Source organism: Aulonocara stuartgranti (genome assembly GCF_965226115.1).
Source record: "Aulonocara stuartgranti genome assembly, chromosome: 11".
NCBI classification, from domain to species: domain Eukaryota; kingdom Metazoa; phylum Chordata; class Actinopteri; order Cichliformes; family Cichlidae; genus Aulonocara; species Aulonocara stuartgranti.
In genome coordinates, this window is record NC_138947.1 from 411,376 (window position 1) to 426,524 (window position 15,149).

Sequence of the window (15,149 nt, forward strand, 5' to 3'; positions counted from 1 at the left end):
ATAGCACCAATGCCAAAACATCAAAAACCAAAAAGAGTTCAATGTTCCCTGCAGAGAGAAAATATCATTTATGAGTTAAATTTGAAGAATGTATGTTTGGAAGAAGGACACGTTTCTAAAACATGGACGATTTTTCTCTGTTGGTCTGGAAAATGTTTGCACGGATCAGACACGGGACCTGGTCCCGGTCACAGAGGGCTACAGTAAAGTCCTCAGGATCAGGAGGTCAGGGGGTCGGAGGTCACTCGTAGAGACATTAATCCGCACAGAGTGAGCATGCTCTGTGGCGTAAATACAAACATAATATCTGGATATTTCTGAGCTTTTGGTCAGCGCGGCTTTATCCTTCATTTATTTGGTTTTCCTGACAGCTCATCCTACCACGACATAAGAAAATATACTTTCACTCCTTTTTCCAAAGTCTTTGTGTGAGACATAAAATGTGATGGCGAGGAATTATTTTGGTTTTGTTTGTTCTTCGACTCAGACAGGAACTGGAGTGAAAACAAACAGGAAATGCAGGTAAACTAGTTTTTCTTTTCTTTGGAAGGCATTCAGCTCATTTTAAATAATATTTGGCTGAACTCTACAGAAAGCTGCTCTTCATCTATATTCATTTGATGCATTAAAATACATCAGAGGTCAGTTTAGACATGGCTCATGGGGCTGTACACACCTGTGGGCAGGTAACGGGAAGTGGAAGCCCTTGAAAACATAAAAAAAATTCATTGAAATCGGGACAGACAAGGCCAGAGATGTCCCACACTTTCCTGTCTCACCTTTCCCAGGTGAAGCAGTCAGATCTTCTCAGGTACAGAGCTGCTCTTCCGTCCCTCATCAGCAGAAGCAAAGATGTCTACAGACAGCGAGGGATGGATCCAGAGCAACGAAGCCAAGGTCTCGTGGGCAAAAAGGTTAAAACAGGGAAAAGGTCCCAGAGGAGGCTTTTGGTTTGAGGTAGGTTAGCTTGACCTGCAGCGGGAGGCTAACAGCAATTTAGAGGTTTGGCATGAAGCCCGAGGTAGCTCTCTTTGGGGGGAAACAGTTTGGTGGAGGAGTTGGAGAGGGGAGGGGAGGAGAGGCAAGCCGACCGTGGGCCTCGTCCACATCCTGACCGGAGGCGAACGCGACGAGACAGACAAACACTGAAAGGCTAAAGCGGAGCAGAGGAGCGTTAGCGTCCTCTAAGGTTACCTGCTGACCAGAGAAACAATAATTCCCTTTGGCTCTGGGCCTCTGAGGACCGGCAAACGGCAGGTAGAACACCTTCTCAGGTGCATCTCAGAGGCCCGTCTCTGGTCAAGCCGGCAAAAGGCCTCATCGTCTCTGGAAACTCGGCACCGTCGGTGACTAAAACAAAATGAGCCCAAACTAAAGAAAAAAGCTTTTGGTTTCAACAGGAAGTAAGCATCAGCATCTGAACGCACAGGGGGAGGAGCCAGAGTCATGTGACCAACAATTTGTGTGTTTACAGGTGAAGAATTGCGCTTTGGTTTTGATCTGGAGACAACCTCATTTGGGATTGGTGTCACAGCAGTCAAGTTCAACGGGTTCAGTCTCCCTGTGGGATCAGACGCCACCTGGAGCTTCCTCAGACAAATCATCATCATCATTATAATCTATGCGTTAATCTCTTATCCTAAATGTGGTAAGGAGGAGAGAAGGCGCCACAGGCCGGCGTCCGGGGGTGGGGGGGAAATGTGTGGTGTTTTATCCGGTGCCTGTGCCCAGGTGAACAGGTAGAGCAGGTTCAACCATGACCATCAATGGAGGAAGGGTGGAATCGCATCTCTGTAGGCGGAACAAGGGAGAAGGGGGTCATTGACAGGAAGGTGTTTCCTCAGGCAGGTATTTGACCCCGAACTCTGGATCAGGACCATCCCTTAATAATCATCCAGGCGTGTGTGTGTTTACCTGGCTGAGCTCGAAGCTCTCAGGTGTGTGGCCTTTAGGACCACTGACGCCATTCAGAGTGGGTGGAGTCTCCCAGCTCTCCCCCTTCCTGCAGAAAAAACTGAGCACAGAATACAGTGAGAATGATGAAGACGATGATGGCGGTGGTGGTTGTGAGGACGGTGAGGACGATGATGGTGAAGGCCTTACTTGCGTCTGTATGCCAGCAGGACGAGCAGCAGGCAGCAGAGGATGCAGGCTAGGCCACTGTGAAGGCCGACCAGCAGAGCGGACGTCGAGCTGTCAGCCTGATCGCAGTTACAGCTTGAACCAGCTGAGGGCGACAAACATCACATGTTACACTGCTTCCATTGGTGACGGTGTGCAAGAGGTCAGAGGTCAGGCTCCTACCTGCTGCAGCTCTCTCTCCCTCTGCCAGAGATACAAGGCGGCGGTTGGACGGACTGTCTCCGTTCCCGTTAAACGCCACCAGCTGGATTTCGTAAATGGCCGCCGGCTCTACAGGAAGTAAACAAACAGATTATCACAACGCTGTATCCACTTCCTGTCGGGCTGCCTGTACACACCAGCCTCATACTCACCCAGGTGGGAGATGGTGTGGGTGTTGATGTGTGCTGGGAAGGTTTCCTGCCCCTGCACTTCTGGGTTGGAAACACTGCGGTACTCCAGTCTAAAGCCCTCCAGCTTCCCCGGCTTGCTCGGAAGCTCCCAGTACACCTGCATGGCGGTCTGGTTCAGGACCTTAGTGAAGAAACTGGGAGGACTGGGAACTGTGGGGCAGACAGTGCCTGCGGTCATTCACAGAGACAGCATCTCCAAAACGTTTAAACATGGTTTTATTGTGATCAGAGCAGGTCTACCCCACCCCAGGCCCGCACCTCTGAGGTCAAACCCTGTTCATGACATCAACACATCAAACAGTGTTTCTGCATTCATCCTCTGAAACATAAAGATGGTGCTTAAAGCCTCAGGCTGGGTGGGTGTGCCCTCTGCTGGCAGATGTGTGGAGCTGCACCATCCTTCTATCAAACGTCTGATCAGATTACTGTTCACTAATATGAAGCCAATCCTTCTCTTTGTGTGTGGTAGGAAGCGCTGCCCTTACACCGATGCATCTTTACCAGAAACTTTTACCATCCTACAAATCTACAGCTTCATCAGCTCCATTCAGGACCAAGCTGCAGACCTTCATAGCAGGCTTCAGCTAATGTTTTCACGTCCTTGTGAGTAGATCTGAAACACCTCGTGAACTCAGACCCAGGAGATTACTTTTAGGTGGAGGTCCTTTTCCGAGGCTGGAATGCTGTGGCACCATCTTCAGATGGCGAGGTTTTATAGATATTAGATATAGTGTGAGTGTTTTCAGTGTTAGCAGTCAGAGGTGACCTACCACCGCCCAGCGTGCTGGCCATGATGCTGTCAGACTGCTGGCTGCCTCCCAGCGCCGAGTACGCCTTCAGGTAGATGGAGTAGGTGGTGGCAGCTTCCAGGTTGCTGAATTCGTGTTTGAAGGTGGTTTTACTGACGGCCTCCTGCAGCTCAGCACTGTCCGGCTCTGAGGAGGTCACAGATCAAAGGTCAAACAGGTGAAAGCATCCACAGTCGGTGATGGTGCTGCAGACTGATTGATTGGGATTATCGGTTACACGCACCAATCAGTCTCCAGGCAATCAGGAACCAGTAATTATGCCCCCACAGAGAAAGTTCATATCACGTCATTACCCTTAAATCTCATTTCTAGTCTCCTCACACGGACGATCTCAGACTTAAAAATACCAACCCCACCCTTCTCTCACCGCCCAGTTTCCTGATGTGCAGGACATATCCGATGATCTGCTGGCTCACATGTTCTGCCGGCTGGTCCCAGGTCAGCTGCAGGCTGCTGGAGCTCAGCGCCGCCGCCTGGAGGCCGCTGGGGGCCTCGGGCAGCTCTGAGCCCTGGCTGATGGCGAGGCGAGCGCTGGCCTGATTGGTGCCAGCGCTGTTTTCGGCAATGCACTGGTAGATGGCTTCATCCTCGGGGGTGATGCGGGTGATGGCGAGCGTCCTGCAGGTGGTGGCAGAGAAGAGGTGGGACGTTAAACCGTGCAGTAACCTCACAGAGAGAAAGACCTTCTGAGCGTAAACAGAAGGATCTCACGTGTTCCCGTTGGTGAGCTTGACGTTGCCGCTGGGTATCAGCAGTTTGCCATTCTTCAGCCAGATGAGGTGGGGGTCGGGGACGCCGGACGCCGTGCAGCTGAAGACGGCGCTGGCCCCTGCTGGTCTGGAGACAGACTGTGGCCACTGAACAAACTCTGGAGGAGCTGCGGTCCAGAAGACAGAGCGTTACAATTTCAACACAGGGCAAACCTGAGCTGGTGGTTTACCCTCTGAAAACTTATTCTCTGTGAGGCCTGTGGGGGGATGTGCCGCAGCACCATCACGAGTGGAGACGACCAGGAAAACTGTCAGAATCAGACAGACTGTCATGATCCTGGGTCTTTTGACCCAGCGTTTTAAGTTTGAGTTTATTTTGTTCATTAGGTTATCTAAGTTCATTTGTTTATTAGATTCCCCTTGTGTTTCCAACCCCTGTTAAGTCTCCCTTGTCCTTCATGTGCTTCACGTCTGTGTTTCTTATGTTGTCATGTTTGCGTTTCATTATGTTTCCCATTTTATTTTGAAAGAGGTCCTGTGTCCCTGCATTTTGTTTTACTCTTCCCCTGTGGCGTTGTTATGTTCATGTTGATCTACTGTGCCTTTCTGTTCCATGTTTCAGATCCCTATGTTCTGTCTCCTCAGTCTGTTAAGTTCACGTCTTGAGTCCCGTCAGTGTGTTTCCTGTTTTACTTTCACAGTCTGTCCTATGTTAATGTTTCTAGTTTTGCTTCCCTTGCCTCGTCCTGCTTAATTACTCCCAGCTGTGCTCTCCTCCTGTGGCTCATTCCCCCTCGTTATCCCTCAGTGTATTTAAGCCCCATGTTTCTCTTTGTCAGGGTTGCGTCCTCCCTCATAGCTGTGTGATTTTTCCTTGTGGCTCCTTGTGCTTTAGTTTTCCTAGTTTAGTTTTGTGTTGTTTTTCGTGTCCCACTCCACGCCAGAGATAAAGCTGTGCTTTTTGAGTTTACTTTTCGTCTCTGCGAGTTTGCGTTTGGGTCCTACTCTTGCCTGCACACAGCCGTATTGTGACACAGACGTGCTCATTTTATCTAAAGAACCTCAGAAATACCACAAGTGAGGAACGCTATCAAACATCGTAGCAGCGCCGTAACGGGGAGAAAAGCCACGAGCCCAAGGTCAAAACGCTAACACGTATTTAATTTATATTTAATGTAACTGTAACAGAGGTTTATACATGTCTTCAAAGGTGATGCTGAGTCTTTGGAGCCACCTGGTGGATGAATAACTCGCTACATAAAGCTAATCACTAAAAACGCATCATGTTATCATCACACGCCGTGTCCTCAGAATGAAAACTTGAGCTTGTGTCTCTGTTATCTTTGAACAGCACTTTGACCTTTGACCCCACCACCACACACACATACACACACACAGACACAGCTGTCTGTCTCCACCCACTTCATCTCCATGGCTACAGGGAAACCGTACACACACATCTCTGTCACCCCACAAGAGCCCCGCCCCCTCCCACTCTGAATGGAAAGAGGGGGAGGTCAGGGGTCAGAGGTCACAGGGGAGGGGAGGGGAGAGGTATGAATAGGAGTCATTTATAAAAGTGTGTGTGTGTTGCTCTTGAACTTGGGGTTCTGTATCTTAGGAGGTCAACGGTCATTATCCCTCCACAAATAAAATGTATTTATGTGTCCACCCCCATATCTGACACACACACACACACACACACACACACACACACACACACACACTTTTTATCATTTTTAGCAGGACTGTATTTTGTGTATTTGTACTTTCCTATTTTCTGTTCTGTTTCTGTGTTGTTGTTGTGTGGGCTGTACGCCAACCTGAACGATGCACGGCAACAATAAAAGACTTTATCTTTAAAAACTCTTCTGATTAAACTGCTGAGAATATTTTTGTTCATTTTGCGTCTCCTCGCTTTTATTTTCGTGTCTCTGATTGACATGTTTGTCACGCGTGCTTTTTGTTTGCAGTTAGTTTCACAGTGGCACACGTGTAAAACGATGAAGTCGTCTTTGTAAAAACAACTCAGATGTGATAAAATGATAACTCACACCAGCTACAGACAAGAAAACGACGCACCCTGAAACTAACAATAGAAATAAGCTGAATTAAACACAACAATAATAATAATAATAATAATAGAAGAAATGATTTGATGTTAATGCGTCTGTCTCTGATGGGAGTCACGTGGACGTGTCGGTGAAAAGAAGGTTGTTACGGTGGCTTCTTCTTCCTACTGTTTAGGTCTCTGTGGGCGCTGCCGCTGATGATGTGTGAGCCATCTCCTCTGGATGCTGTTGTGTAACAACATGTTCGTCACATACTGTGTGAGTGGAAAGCACTTTGGGTGTTAGTTTTGTTTTTTGTTTTTTGATTTTCGGATTATGTGATGGTTTCAATTACTTCTATCGTTGTAAGTATTCTTCCCTTATGACTTGGATGTAAATTAAAATACTATTTCAGTATCTAAGGCAGATAACCTAAGTATGAAGAATGCTTACATGATGTACATATTGTGAATGCCTGCTTTTGAAACCTTAATAAAAATATGAATTAAAAAAAAAAAAGGAAAGCACTTTGGGTGGTTTTACTTGTGCGTTAAGTCAAACTGACTTCAGATGGGTGCATGAGGGATGAACCCTTTCATGCAGGACAAGGAAAGCTGGATCATCACACAGAGCAGGAGCCGCGGTCGGGTTTAGACCGAGGCTGTCTGTTGTGGCCCTGCCCGTTTGTGCACTCGTGTTTTTGTGGTGAGGACAGTCTGCAAGTCTGAGTGTCAGAGTGACAGACGGAGTTTCAGTGGGAATAAAGTCCTCATTGTGAAGTGGGGCTCTTCTCATGCTAATCCAGATTCTCATGAAGCTCTCAGTCACACACACGTTCACAATGGGCCTGTGTGACCTCTGACCCCTCCTCCTACATGACCTCTGACTGAGCTGCAGCTGAGCGAGCAGGACAGGAGTCCCTGAACGTCTCACACGTCTGCGTGGAGCTGCAGAGGAAACTCTGATCGGAACCACATGGAGTCCTCGGGGCTGTGCGCTGGTCTTTCCACCGTGTGTGGGAAAACACTGTGCCTGCTGCGTAGATGACACATGGCTGCACGCACCCAGAAACTGCAGGAAAAGCTGCAGCCAGTGCGTTTTTCTCCCACAAACTCACATATAAGATCATCAACACCTCACGGTTTCAGAAACAAATGCGTCTGACGCGCTCACGTGAACAGGAAGTGAACTCTGAGGTGCTGCTGTCACCTCTCTGATTTACAGAGAGGGTCAGAAGTCACATGTTGGGGGTGAAGAGTCCGACAGCAGCAGGCTGAACTGAACTCGACACACAACCAGTCAAGTTCAAGAGCTGACAGATGAACACACACGCACACTGCATGTGTGTTTGCACACTCGACATGATGAGGTGGAGCTGAACAGATGGAGCGGTTGCTCTGCAGCTGCTCGCCGCTGTGTTCGCAGGAAGTCTGCCTTAGGCTTGTTCTGAGGATCTTATTGGTGTGTTCTTTCCTGTTCCACCTGAGTGCTCGAAGCACTGCCTCATTCACACATAACACCAGCACTTTTTTCTGCACCTGTACTTCCTGTCTGACGTCCTCACTCTGGTGGATGCATCTGAGGGCATCTTTCCCAGGAATATTTGGGACTGAGTCACCGATCTTCCTATTAGTGGATGATTGGCTCTACATCCTACGCGCCCAACTTTCAAGGAGAAGTGTCAGTCATGAAGGAGCAGCAGGTTTGTTTCAGTCTGCACACCAATCATTGATGAGGGGCCAGCAAATCAGACTCGCTGCCCGCCATCTGAGTCACTTCAGTACCAAAAGCTGCTCCTTCAGGAGAACCAGAACCAGAACTCGCTTTGAAAGGAGGACAGAGAATGACTCATTTTCAACCAGCAGCAGTTCCTTCATCGCTGTGCCTGACCGACTTTCTCTGATAATCACAACCATTCCGAATGGATTTGTCTGAAACTTAGTGTGAATAGAAATAAAGGTTTATTCAAACAGAACAGACGCCGTACATCCAGAAATGTCCCTCAGTCTGAAGATCAAAGATCTGACCTGCAGGACTTCTAAGGTGAAAAGTTTGAATGTTTAAGGTGAGGACAGCTCGGTCACATTTGGCCAGCTGATGTGTTGTTGCTGTGTGCAAGCGTACCTACCTTGTACAATGAGGCGTCCAAGCGCCGTCCTCCTGGACCTGCTGCCCGGTCTGTTAGCCGAACAAACGTAAACGCCTGAGTGCTGCAGAGTGGCATCAGAGATCATCAGGTTTCCTGTTCCCAGAACCTGGATCCCCTCCACGCCAATGGACCGGCCGTCTGACCGCACACAGACACCATCATTAACACAGCTGATCTTAACAGGTAATCAATACTAATGATTGGATCAATGAGTGCAGGAGGAGGCGTTACCGAGGCGACTCCAGGACACGATGGGCCGGGGGTTTCCTGTGGCAACACACTCCAGGATGGCGGTCTGGTGGACATTGATGGTGAGGTTCTGAGGGCCGGACAGGATTACGGGCTCCTTGTAGATCCTGGATCCTGCAGCTGTGTCCAGAAGACCAGAAACCCTCAAAAACACCCCAAGACTCTGTTTACCCTCACTCTAGACTCTTTCTACCCTCAGTCCGGACTGTTTCTACCCTCAGTCTGGACTCTTTCTACCCTCAGTCTGGACTCTTTCTACCCTCAGTCCGGACTCTTCTACCCTCATTCAGGACTCTTCTACCCTCAGTCTGGACTCTTTCTACCCTCAGTCCGGACTGTTTCTACCCTCATTCAGGACTCTTCTACCCTCATTCAGGACTCTTCTACCCTCAGTCTGGACTCTTTCTACCCTCAGTCTGGACTCTTCTACCCTCAGTCTGGACTGTTTCTACCCTCGTTCAGGACTCTTTCTACCCTCAGTCCGGACTCTTCTACCCTCAGTCCGGACTCTTTCTACCCTCATTCAGGACTCTTTCTACCCTCAGTCCGGACTGTTTCTACCCTCAGTCCGGACTCTTCTACCCTCAGTCCGGACTCTTTCTACCCTCAGTCCGGACTGTTTCTACCCTCAGTCTGGACTCTTCTACCCTCATTCAGGACTCTTTCTACCCTCATTCAGGACTCTTTCTACCCTCAGTCCGGACTGTTTCTACCCTCAGTCCGGACTCTTCTACCCTCAGTCCGGACTCTTTCTACCCTCAGTCCGGACTGTTTCTACCCTCATTCAGGACTCTTCTACCCTCAGTCCGGACTCTTTCTACCCTCAGTCCAGACTCTTCTACCCTCATTCAGGACTCTTTCTACCCTCAGTCCGGACTCTTCTACCCTCATTCAGGACTCTTCTACCCTCAGTCTGGACTCTTTCTACCCTCAGTCCGGACTCTTCTACCCTCATTCAGGACTCTTCTACCCTCAGTCTGGACTGTTTCTACCCTCATTCAGGACTCTTCTACCCTCAGTCTGGACTCTTTCTACCCTCAGTCCGGACTCTTCTACCCTCATTCAGGACTCTTCTACCCTCAGTCCGGACTGTTTCTACCCTCATTCAGGACTCTTCTACCCTCATTCAGGACTCTTCTACCCTCAGTCTGGACTCTTCTACCCTCAGTCTGGACTCTTTCTACCCTCAGTCTGGACTCTTCTACCCTCATTCAGGACTCTTCTACCCTCAGTCTGGACTCTTCTACCCTCATTCAGGACTCTTCTACCCTCAGTCTGGACTCTTTCTACCCTCAGTCCGGACTCTTCTACCCTCATTCAGGACTCTTCTACCCTCAGTCTGGACTCTTTCTACCCTCAGTCCGGACTGTTTCTACCCTCATTCAGGACTCTTCTACCCTCATTCAGGACTCTTCTACCCTCAGTCTGGACTCTTTCTACCCTCATTCAGGACTCTTTCTACCCTCAGTCCGGACTGTTTCTACCCTCAGTCCGGACTCTTCTACCCTCAGTCCGGACTCTTTCTACCCTCATTCAGGACTCTTTCTACCCTCAGTCCGGACTCTTTCTACCCTCAGTCCGGACTGTTTCTACCCTCATTCAGGACTCTTCTACCCTCAGTCCGGACTCTTTCTACCCTCAGTCCGGACTGTTTCTACCCTCATTCAGGACTCTTCTACCCTCAGTCCGGACTCTTTCTACCCTCAGTCCGGACTGTTTCTACCCTCATTCAGGACTCTTTCTACCCTCAGTCTGGACTCTTTCTACCCTCAGTCCGGACTCTTCTACCCTCATTCAGGACTCTTCTACCCTCAGTCCGGACTCTTCTACCCTCAGTCCGGACTGTTTCTACCCTCAGTCTGGACTCTTTCTACCCTCAGTCCGGACTCTTCTACCCTCATTCAGGACTCTTCTACCCTCATTCAGGACTCTTCTACCCTCAGTCTGGACTCTTCTACCCTCAGTCTGGACTCTTTCTACCCTCAGTCCGGACTCTTCTACCCTCAGTCTGGACTCTTTCTACCCTCAGTCCGGACTCTTCTACCCTCAGTCTGGACTCTTTCTACCCTCAGTCCAGACTCTTCTACCCTCATTCAGGACTCTTCTACCCTCAGTCCGGACTCTTCTACCCTCAGTCCGGACTGTTTCTACCCTCAGTCTGGACTCTTTCTACCCTCAGTCCGGACTCTTCTACCCTCATTCAGGACTCTTCTACCCTCAGTCCGGACTCTTTTACCCTCATTCAGGACTCTTCTACCCTCAGTCTGGACTCTTTCTACCCTCAGTCTGGACTCTTCTACCCTCAGTCTGGACTCTTTCTACCCTCATTCAGGACTCTTTCTACCCTCAGTCCGGACTGTTTCTACCCTCAGTCCGGACTCTTCTACCCTCAGTCCGGACTCTTTCTACCCTCATTCAGGACTCTTTCTACCCTCATTCAGGACTCTTTCTACCCTCATTCAGGACTCTTTCTACCCTCAGTCCGGACTGTTTCTACCCTCAGTCCGGACTCTTCTACCCTCAGTCCGGACTCTTTCTACCCTCAGTCCGGACTGTTTCTACCCTCATTCAGGACTCTTCTACCCTCAGTCCGGACTCTTTCTACCCTCAGTCCAGACTCTTCTACCCTCATTCAGGACTCTTTCTACCCTCAGTCCGGACTCTTCTACCCTCATTCAGGACTCTTCTACCCTCAGTCTGGACTCTTTCTACCCTCAGTCCGGACTCTTCTACCCTCATTCAGGACTCTTCTACCCTCAGTCTGGACTGTTTCTACCCTCATTCAGGACTCTTCTACCCTCAGTCTGGACTCTTTCTACCCTCAGTCCGGACTCTTCTACCCTCATTCAGGACTCTTCTACCCTCAGTCCGGACTGTTTCTACCCTCATTCAGGACTCTTCTACCCTCATTCAGGACTCTTCTACCCTCAGTCTGGACTCTTCTACCCTCAGTCTGGACTCTTTCTACCCTCAGTCTGGACTCTTCTACCCTCATTCAGGACTCTTCTACCCTCAGTCTGGACTCTTCTACCCTCATTCAGGACTCTTCTACCCTCAGTCTGGACTCTTTCTACCCTCAGTCCGGACTCTTCTACCCTCATTCAGGACTCTTCTACCCTCAGTCTGGACTCTTTCTACCCTCAGTCCGGACTGTTTCTACCCTCATTCAGGACTCTTCTACCCTCATTCAGGACTCTTCTACCCTCAGTCTGGACTCTTTCTACCCTCATTCAGGACTCTTTCTACCCTCAGTCCGGACTGTTTCTACCCTCAGTCCGGACTCTTCTACCCTCAGTCCGGACTCTTTCTACCCTCATTCAGGACTCTTTCTACCCTCAGTCCGGACTCTTTCTACCCTCAGTCCGGACTGTTTCTACCCTCATTCAGGACTCTTCTACCCTCAGTCCGGACTCTTTCTACCCTCAGTCCGGACTGTTTCTACCCTCATTCAGGACTCTTCTACCCTCAGTCCGGACTCTTTCTACCCTCAGTCCGGACTGTTTCTACCCTCATTCAGGACTCTTTCTACCCTCAGTCTGGACTCTTTCTACCCTCAGTCCGGACTCTTCTACCCTCATTCAGGACTCTTCTACCCTCAGTCCGGACTCTTCTACCCTCAGTCCGGACTGTTTCTACCCTCAGTCTGGACTCTTTCTACCCTCAGTCCGGACTCTTCTACCCTCATTCAGGACTCTTCTACCCTCATTCAGGACTCTTCTACCCTCAGTCTGGACTCTTCTACCCTCAGTCTGGACTCTTTCTACCCTCAGTCCGGACTCTTCTACCCTCAGTCTGGACTCTTTCTACCCTCAGTCCGGACTCTTCTACCCTCAGTCTGGACTCTTTCTACCCTCAGTCCAGACTCTTCTACCCTCATTCAGGACTCTTCTACCCTCAGTCCGGACTCTTCTACCCTCAGTCCGGACTGTTTCTACCCTCAGTCTGGACTCTTTCTACCCTCAGTCCGGACTCTTCTACCCTCATTCAGGACTCTTCTACCCTCAGTCCGGACTCTTTTACCCTCATTCAGGACTCTTCTACCCTCAGTCTGGACTCTTTCTACCCTCAGTCTGGACTCTTCTACCCTCAGTCTGGACTCTTTCTACCCTCATTCAGGACTCTTTCTACCCTCAGTCCGGACTGTTTCTACCCTCAGTCCGGACTCTTCTACCCTCAGTCCGGACTCTTTCTACCCTCATTCAGGACTCTTTCTACCCTCATTCAGGACTCTTTCTACCCTCAGTCCGGACTGTTTCTACCCTCAGTCCGGACTCTTTCTACCCTCATTCAGGACTCTTTCTACCCTCAGTCTGGACTCTTTCACCCTCACTCTGGACTCTTTCTACCCTCACTCTAGACTCTTTCTACCGTCAGTCCGGACTCTTCTACCCTCAGTCTGGACTCTTTTTACCCCCAAATCGGGCATTCAGTCTTTAATTATGTGAGTTTTGCCTTACAGAACCTTGCCCTCAGTTTTGTCTTACCAGTGACAGTCAGCTGGGCTTCGTGGCTGTAGCGAGTGTTGGCGATGTTTGAGGCGATGCAGCGAAACAAACCGCTGTCAGTCCGCTGAACGCCGGTGATCTGCAGCACGCCATTAGGAAGCAAGGTGTACCTGTACACAAAGCATATACAAACAGGCTTGAATCCTTATACGTTAAAATTTAATCTCATCACACTTCACTAAAGACATACCTGTGGTTATCGGTGCTCAGTGAGCATCTGTCTTTCTGCCAGGTGATGTTGGCCTCTGGGATACCATTCACCTGACAGGTGAGTCTGGCCACACCCCCTACATCCACATGCATGGACTCTGGGTGAGAGAGGAACTTAGGGAGGGCTGGTGGGAGGTGGAGAAGAGACCGTTAGTACAGGTGGGTCACGTGTGTGTTACTGTGAGGTTTGTTTGATGTTTTTTGTGTGTTTGGGTGGACGGCAACTCACATGCGAGCTGGACGCGGGCCTTGCGGCTGACCAGCATGCCATAGCGGTTCTGCACTGCACACTCGTACTCTCCGGCATCCGTCTCGTTGCTCTCTCGTCTCTTGGAGAAATTTCTGATGAGCAGCGTGCCGTTGGTGAGCACTGTTGCTCTGGTACCAGTCGCTATGGGAACCCCGTTGAGTCTCCAGGTGATAGCGATAGGCCCCTCCCCCTCCACCTGACAGTCCAGCATCAGGGGACGGCCCCTGACCGCAATAACATCACCAGGCTCCTTCAAGAAGGCCAACTCCAACGCTCCGAGCACACCTAAGGGGAAGCAGGAGGGTCAGGGGCGGAGTCTCAGTGCACGTTTCTGATGGTGAAGCAGGTTTAAAAACACAAACACTCACTGACAGGAGGCAGATGTGGAGATGAGGGTTATGATGATAATAAGGGCGAGGAGGTGGCAATGAGGTGGCGATGATGATGACTGGAAACACCTGCCCAAAGCAGTATCCAGGTGACTCCGGCAGGCAGAACTCAGGGCTCGCGTTGACCCTCAGGCTATGATGAACACATGAATGTGACGATGGCAATGATAACAAAGATGGCAATGATGTATATGTACTGAAAGAATCAGAGCCAGTGTTTGTTATAAATAAACTGGGAACGTTAGAAGACTGCATGCACCCAATTATAATCAATCAGGTCTGTCACACAGACTGAGGTCTTTAAATTACGTGTTACTACACCTCTCATCATCTGAAGGCCTGGACTGAACAAGAAGCAGAAAGCAGCGGGGCTCAGGTCTGCAGTGTGTTGTTTCCATCACGTGGTGAACGAACTGCTACAGCGCTTTCCTGCTCCACCTCAGAGCAATTTATACCACACATTATTTCTACAGAATTCTTTCTGTGATGGATGTGTCAGAGAGCAAAGTGGACCTAACATCTTGTCCAGGGATATTTGGCATGCTGGAGCAACAAACTAAACCGCCACCTGCTCTACAGCCACCCCTCAAACACAGCACAGATCAGCCTCTCTGCGGGCCCCCTCAGATAAAGACCAATGCAGGTCTTGTGTCTGTTTATTATGCTGTTCAGTGAATGCATCGTTCCTCCTCCTCCCTCCTCTGGCCCTTTTCAACTTGAACTTGGTTGAGGTGACTTTCCCAGGCTCCCCCCCTCCTCCCCATCGCCTCTTTGAGAGGATGCTGTGGGAGGAAAGACTGAGTCTGGCAGCAGGACCAAATCCTTTAGTGTGAACGACGACAATAGAGAAACAAAAGTTAACCAAGACACAACACCCCACCCCCAAAGGATCCCACAAACAACCAAACACACCAAACCCTGCAGCTGCCGGACCCCAGGACGCCTCCAGGCCTGCAGCTCCTCATAAACATCCATCACTTCAGCCTCTTTATACAGCTTCACGCTTGTTTCCACAGACTCTGAGCACAAATCACTCTAAAGGCCAATTTCATCTCCTTGAAGAGGAGAACAGGAAAACATGTCAAAATCTTCCTTCAGCACCAACACCGGGCTGGCACAGGGCCGGCAATGGGCCCACATCACTCCTCTTTATAAAAGCAACGATGAATCCTGATGACGTCACGTCAGGAAAAGTCAAAACTGGTTTAAACAGGAAATCATCAGCACGAGATCGGACCCGACACCATGTAGGTGTACAAACCAGGTGTGGACCGTTCACACCTTTTGGTGTCC

The 15,149-nt window shown here is 49.8% G+C and overlaps 1 protein-coding gene across 1 annotated transcript; it reads right to left on the minus strand.

Moving 5' to 3' along the window:
- Window positions 1–1,700: 1,700 nt before the first annotated feature.
- Window positions 1,701–13,693, minus strand: LOC309717156 (immunoglobulin superfamily DCC subclass member 3). The gene is made up of 13 exons (XM_082551485.1): window positions 13,447–13,693; window positions 13,198–13,342; window positions 12,987–13,117; window positions 8,485–8,622; window positions 8,233–8,391; window positions 4,055–4,220; window positions 3,711–3,961; window positions 3,305–3,469; window positions 2,496–2,684; window positions 2,305–2,412; window positions 2,104–2,227; window positions 1,915–2,014; window positions 1,701–1,791 (listed from the first exon to the last, which is right to left on the minus strand). The coding sequence occupies exons 1-13, from the start codon at window positions 13,676–13,678 to the stop codon at window positions 1,711–1,713; spliced, it is 1,989 nt and encodes a 662-aa protein (XP_082407611.1). The 5' UTR covers window positions 13,679–13,693; the 3' UTR covers window positions 1,701–1,710.
- Window positions 13,694–15,149: the final 1,456 nt, after the last annotated feature.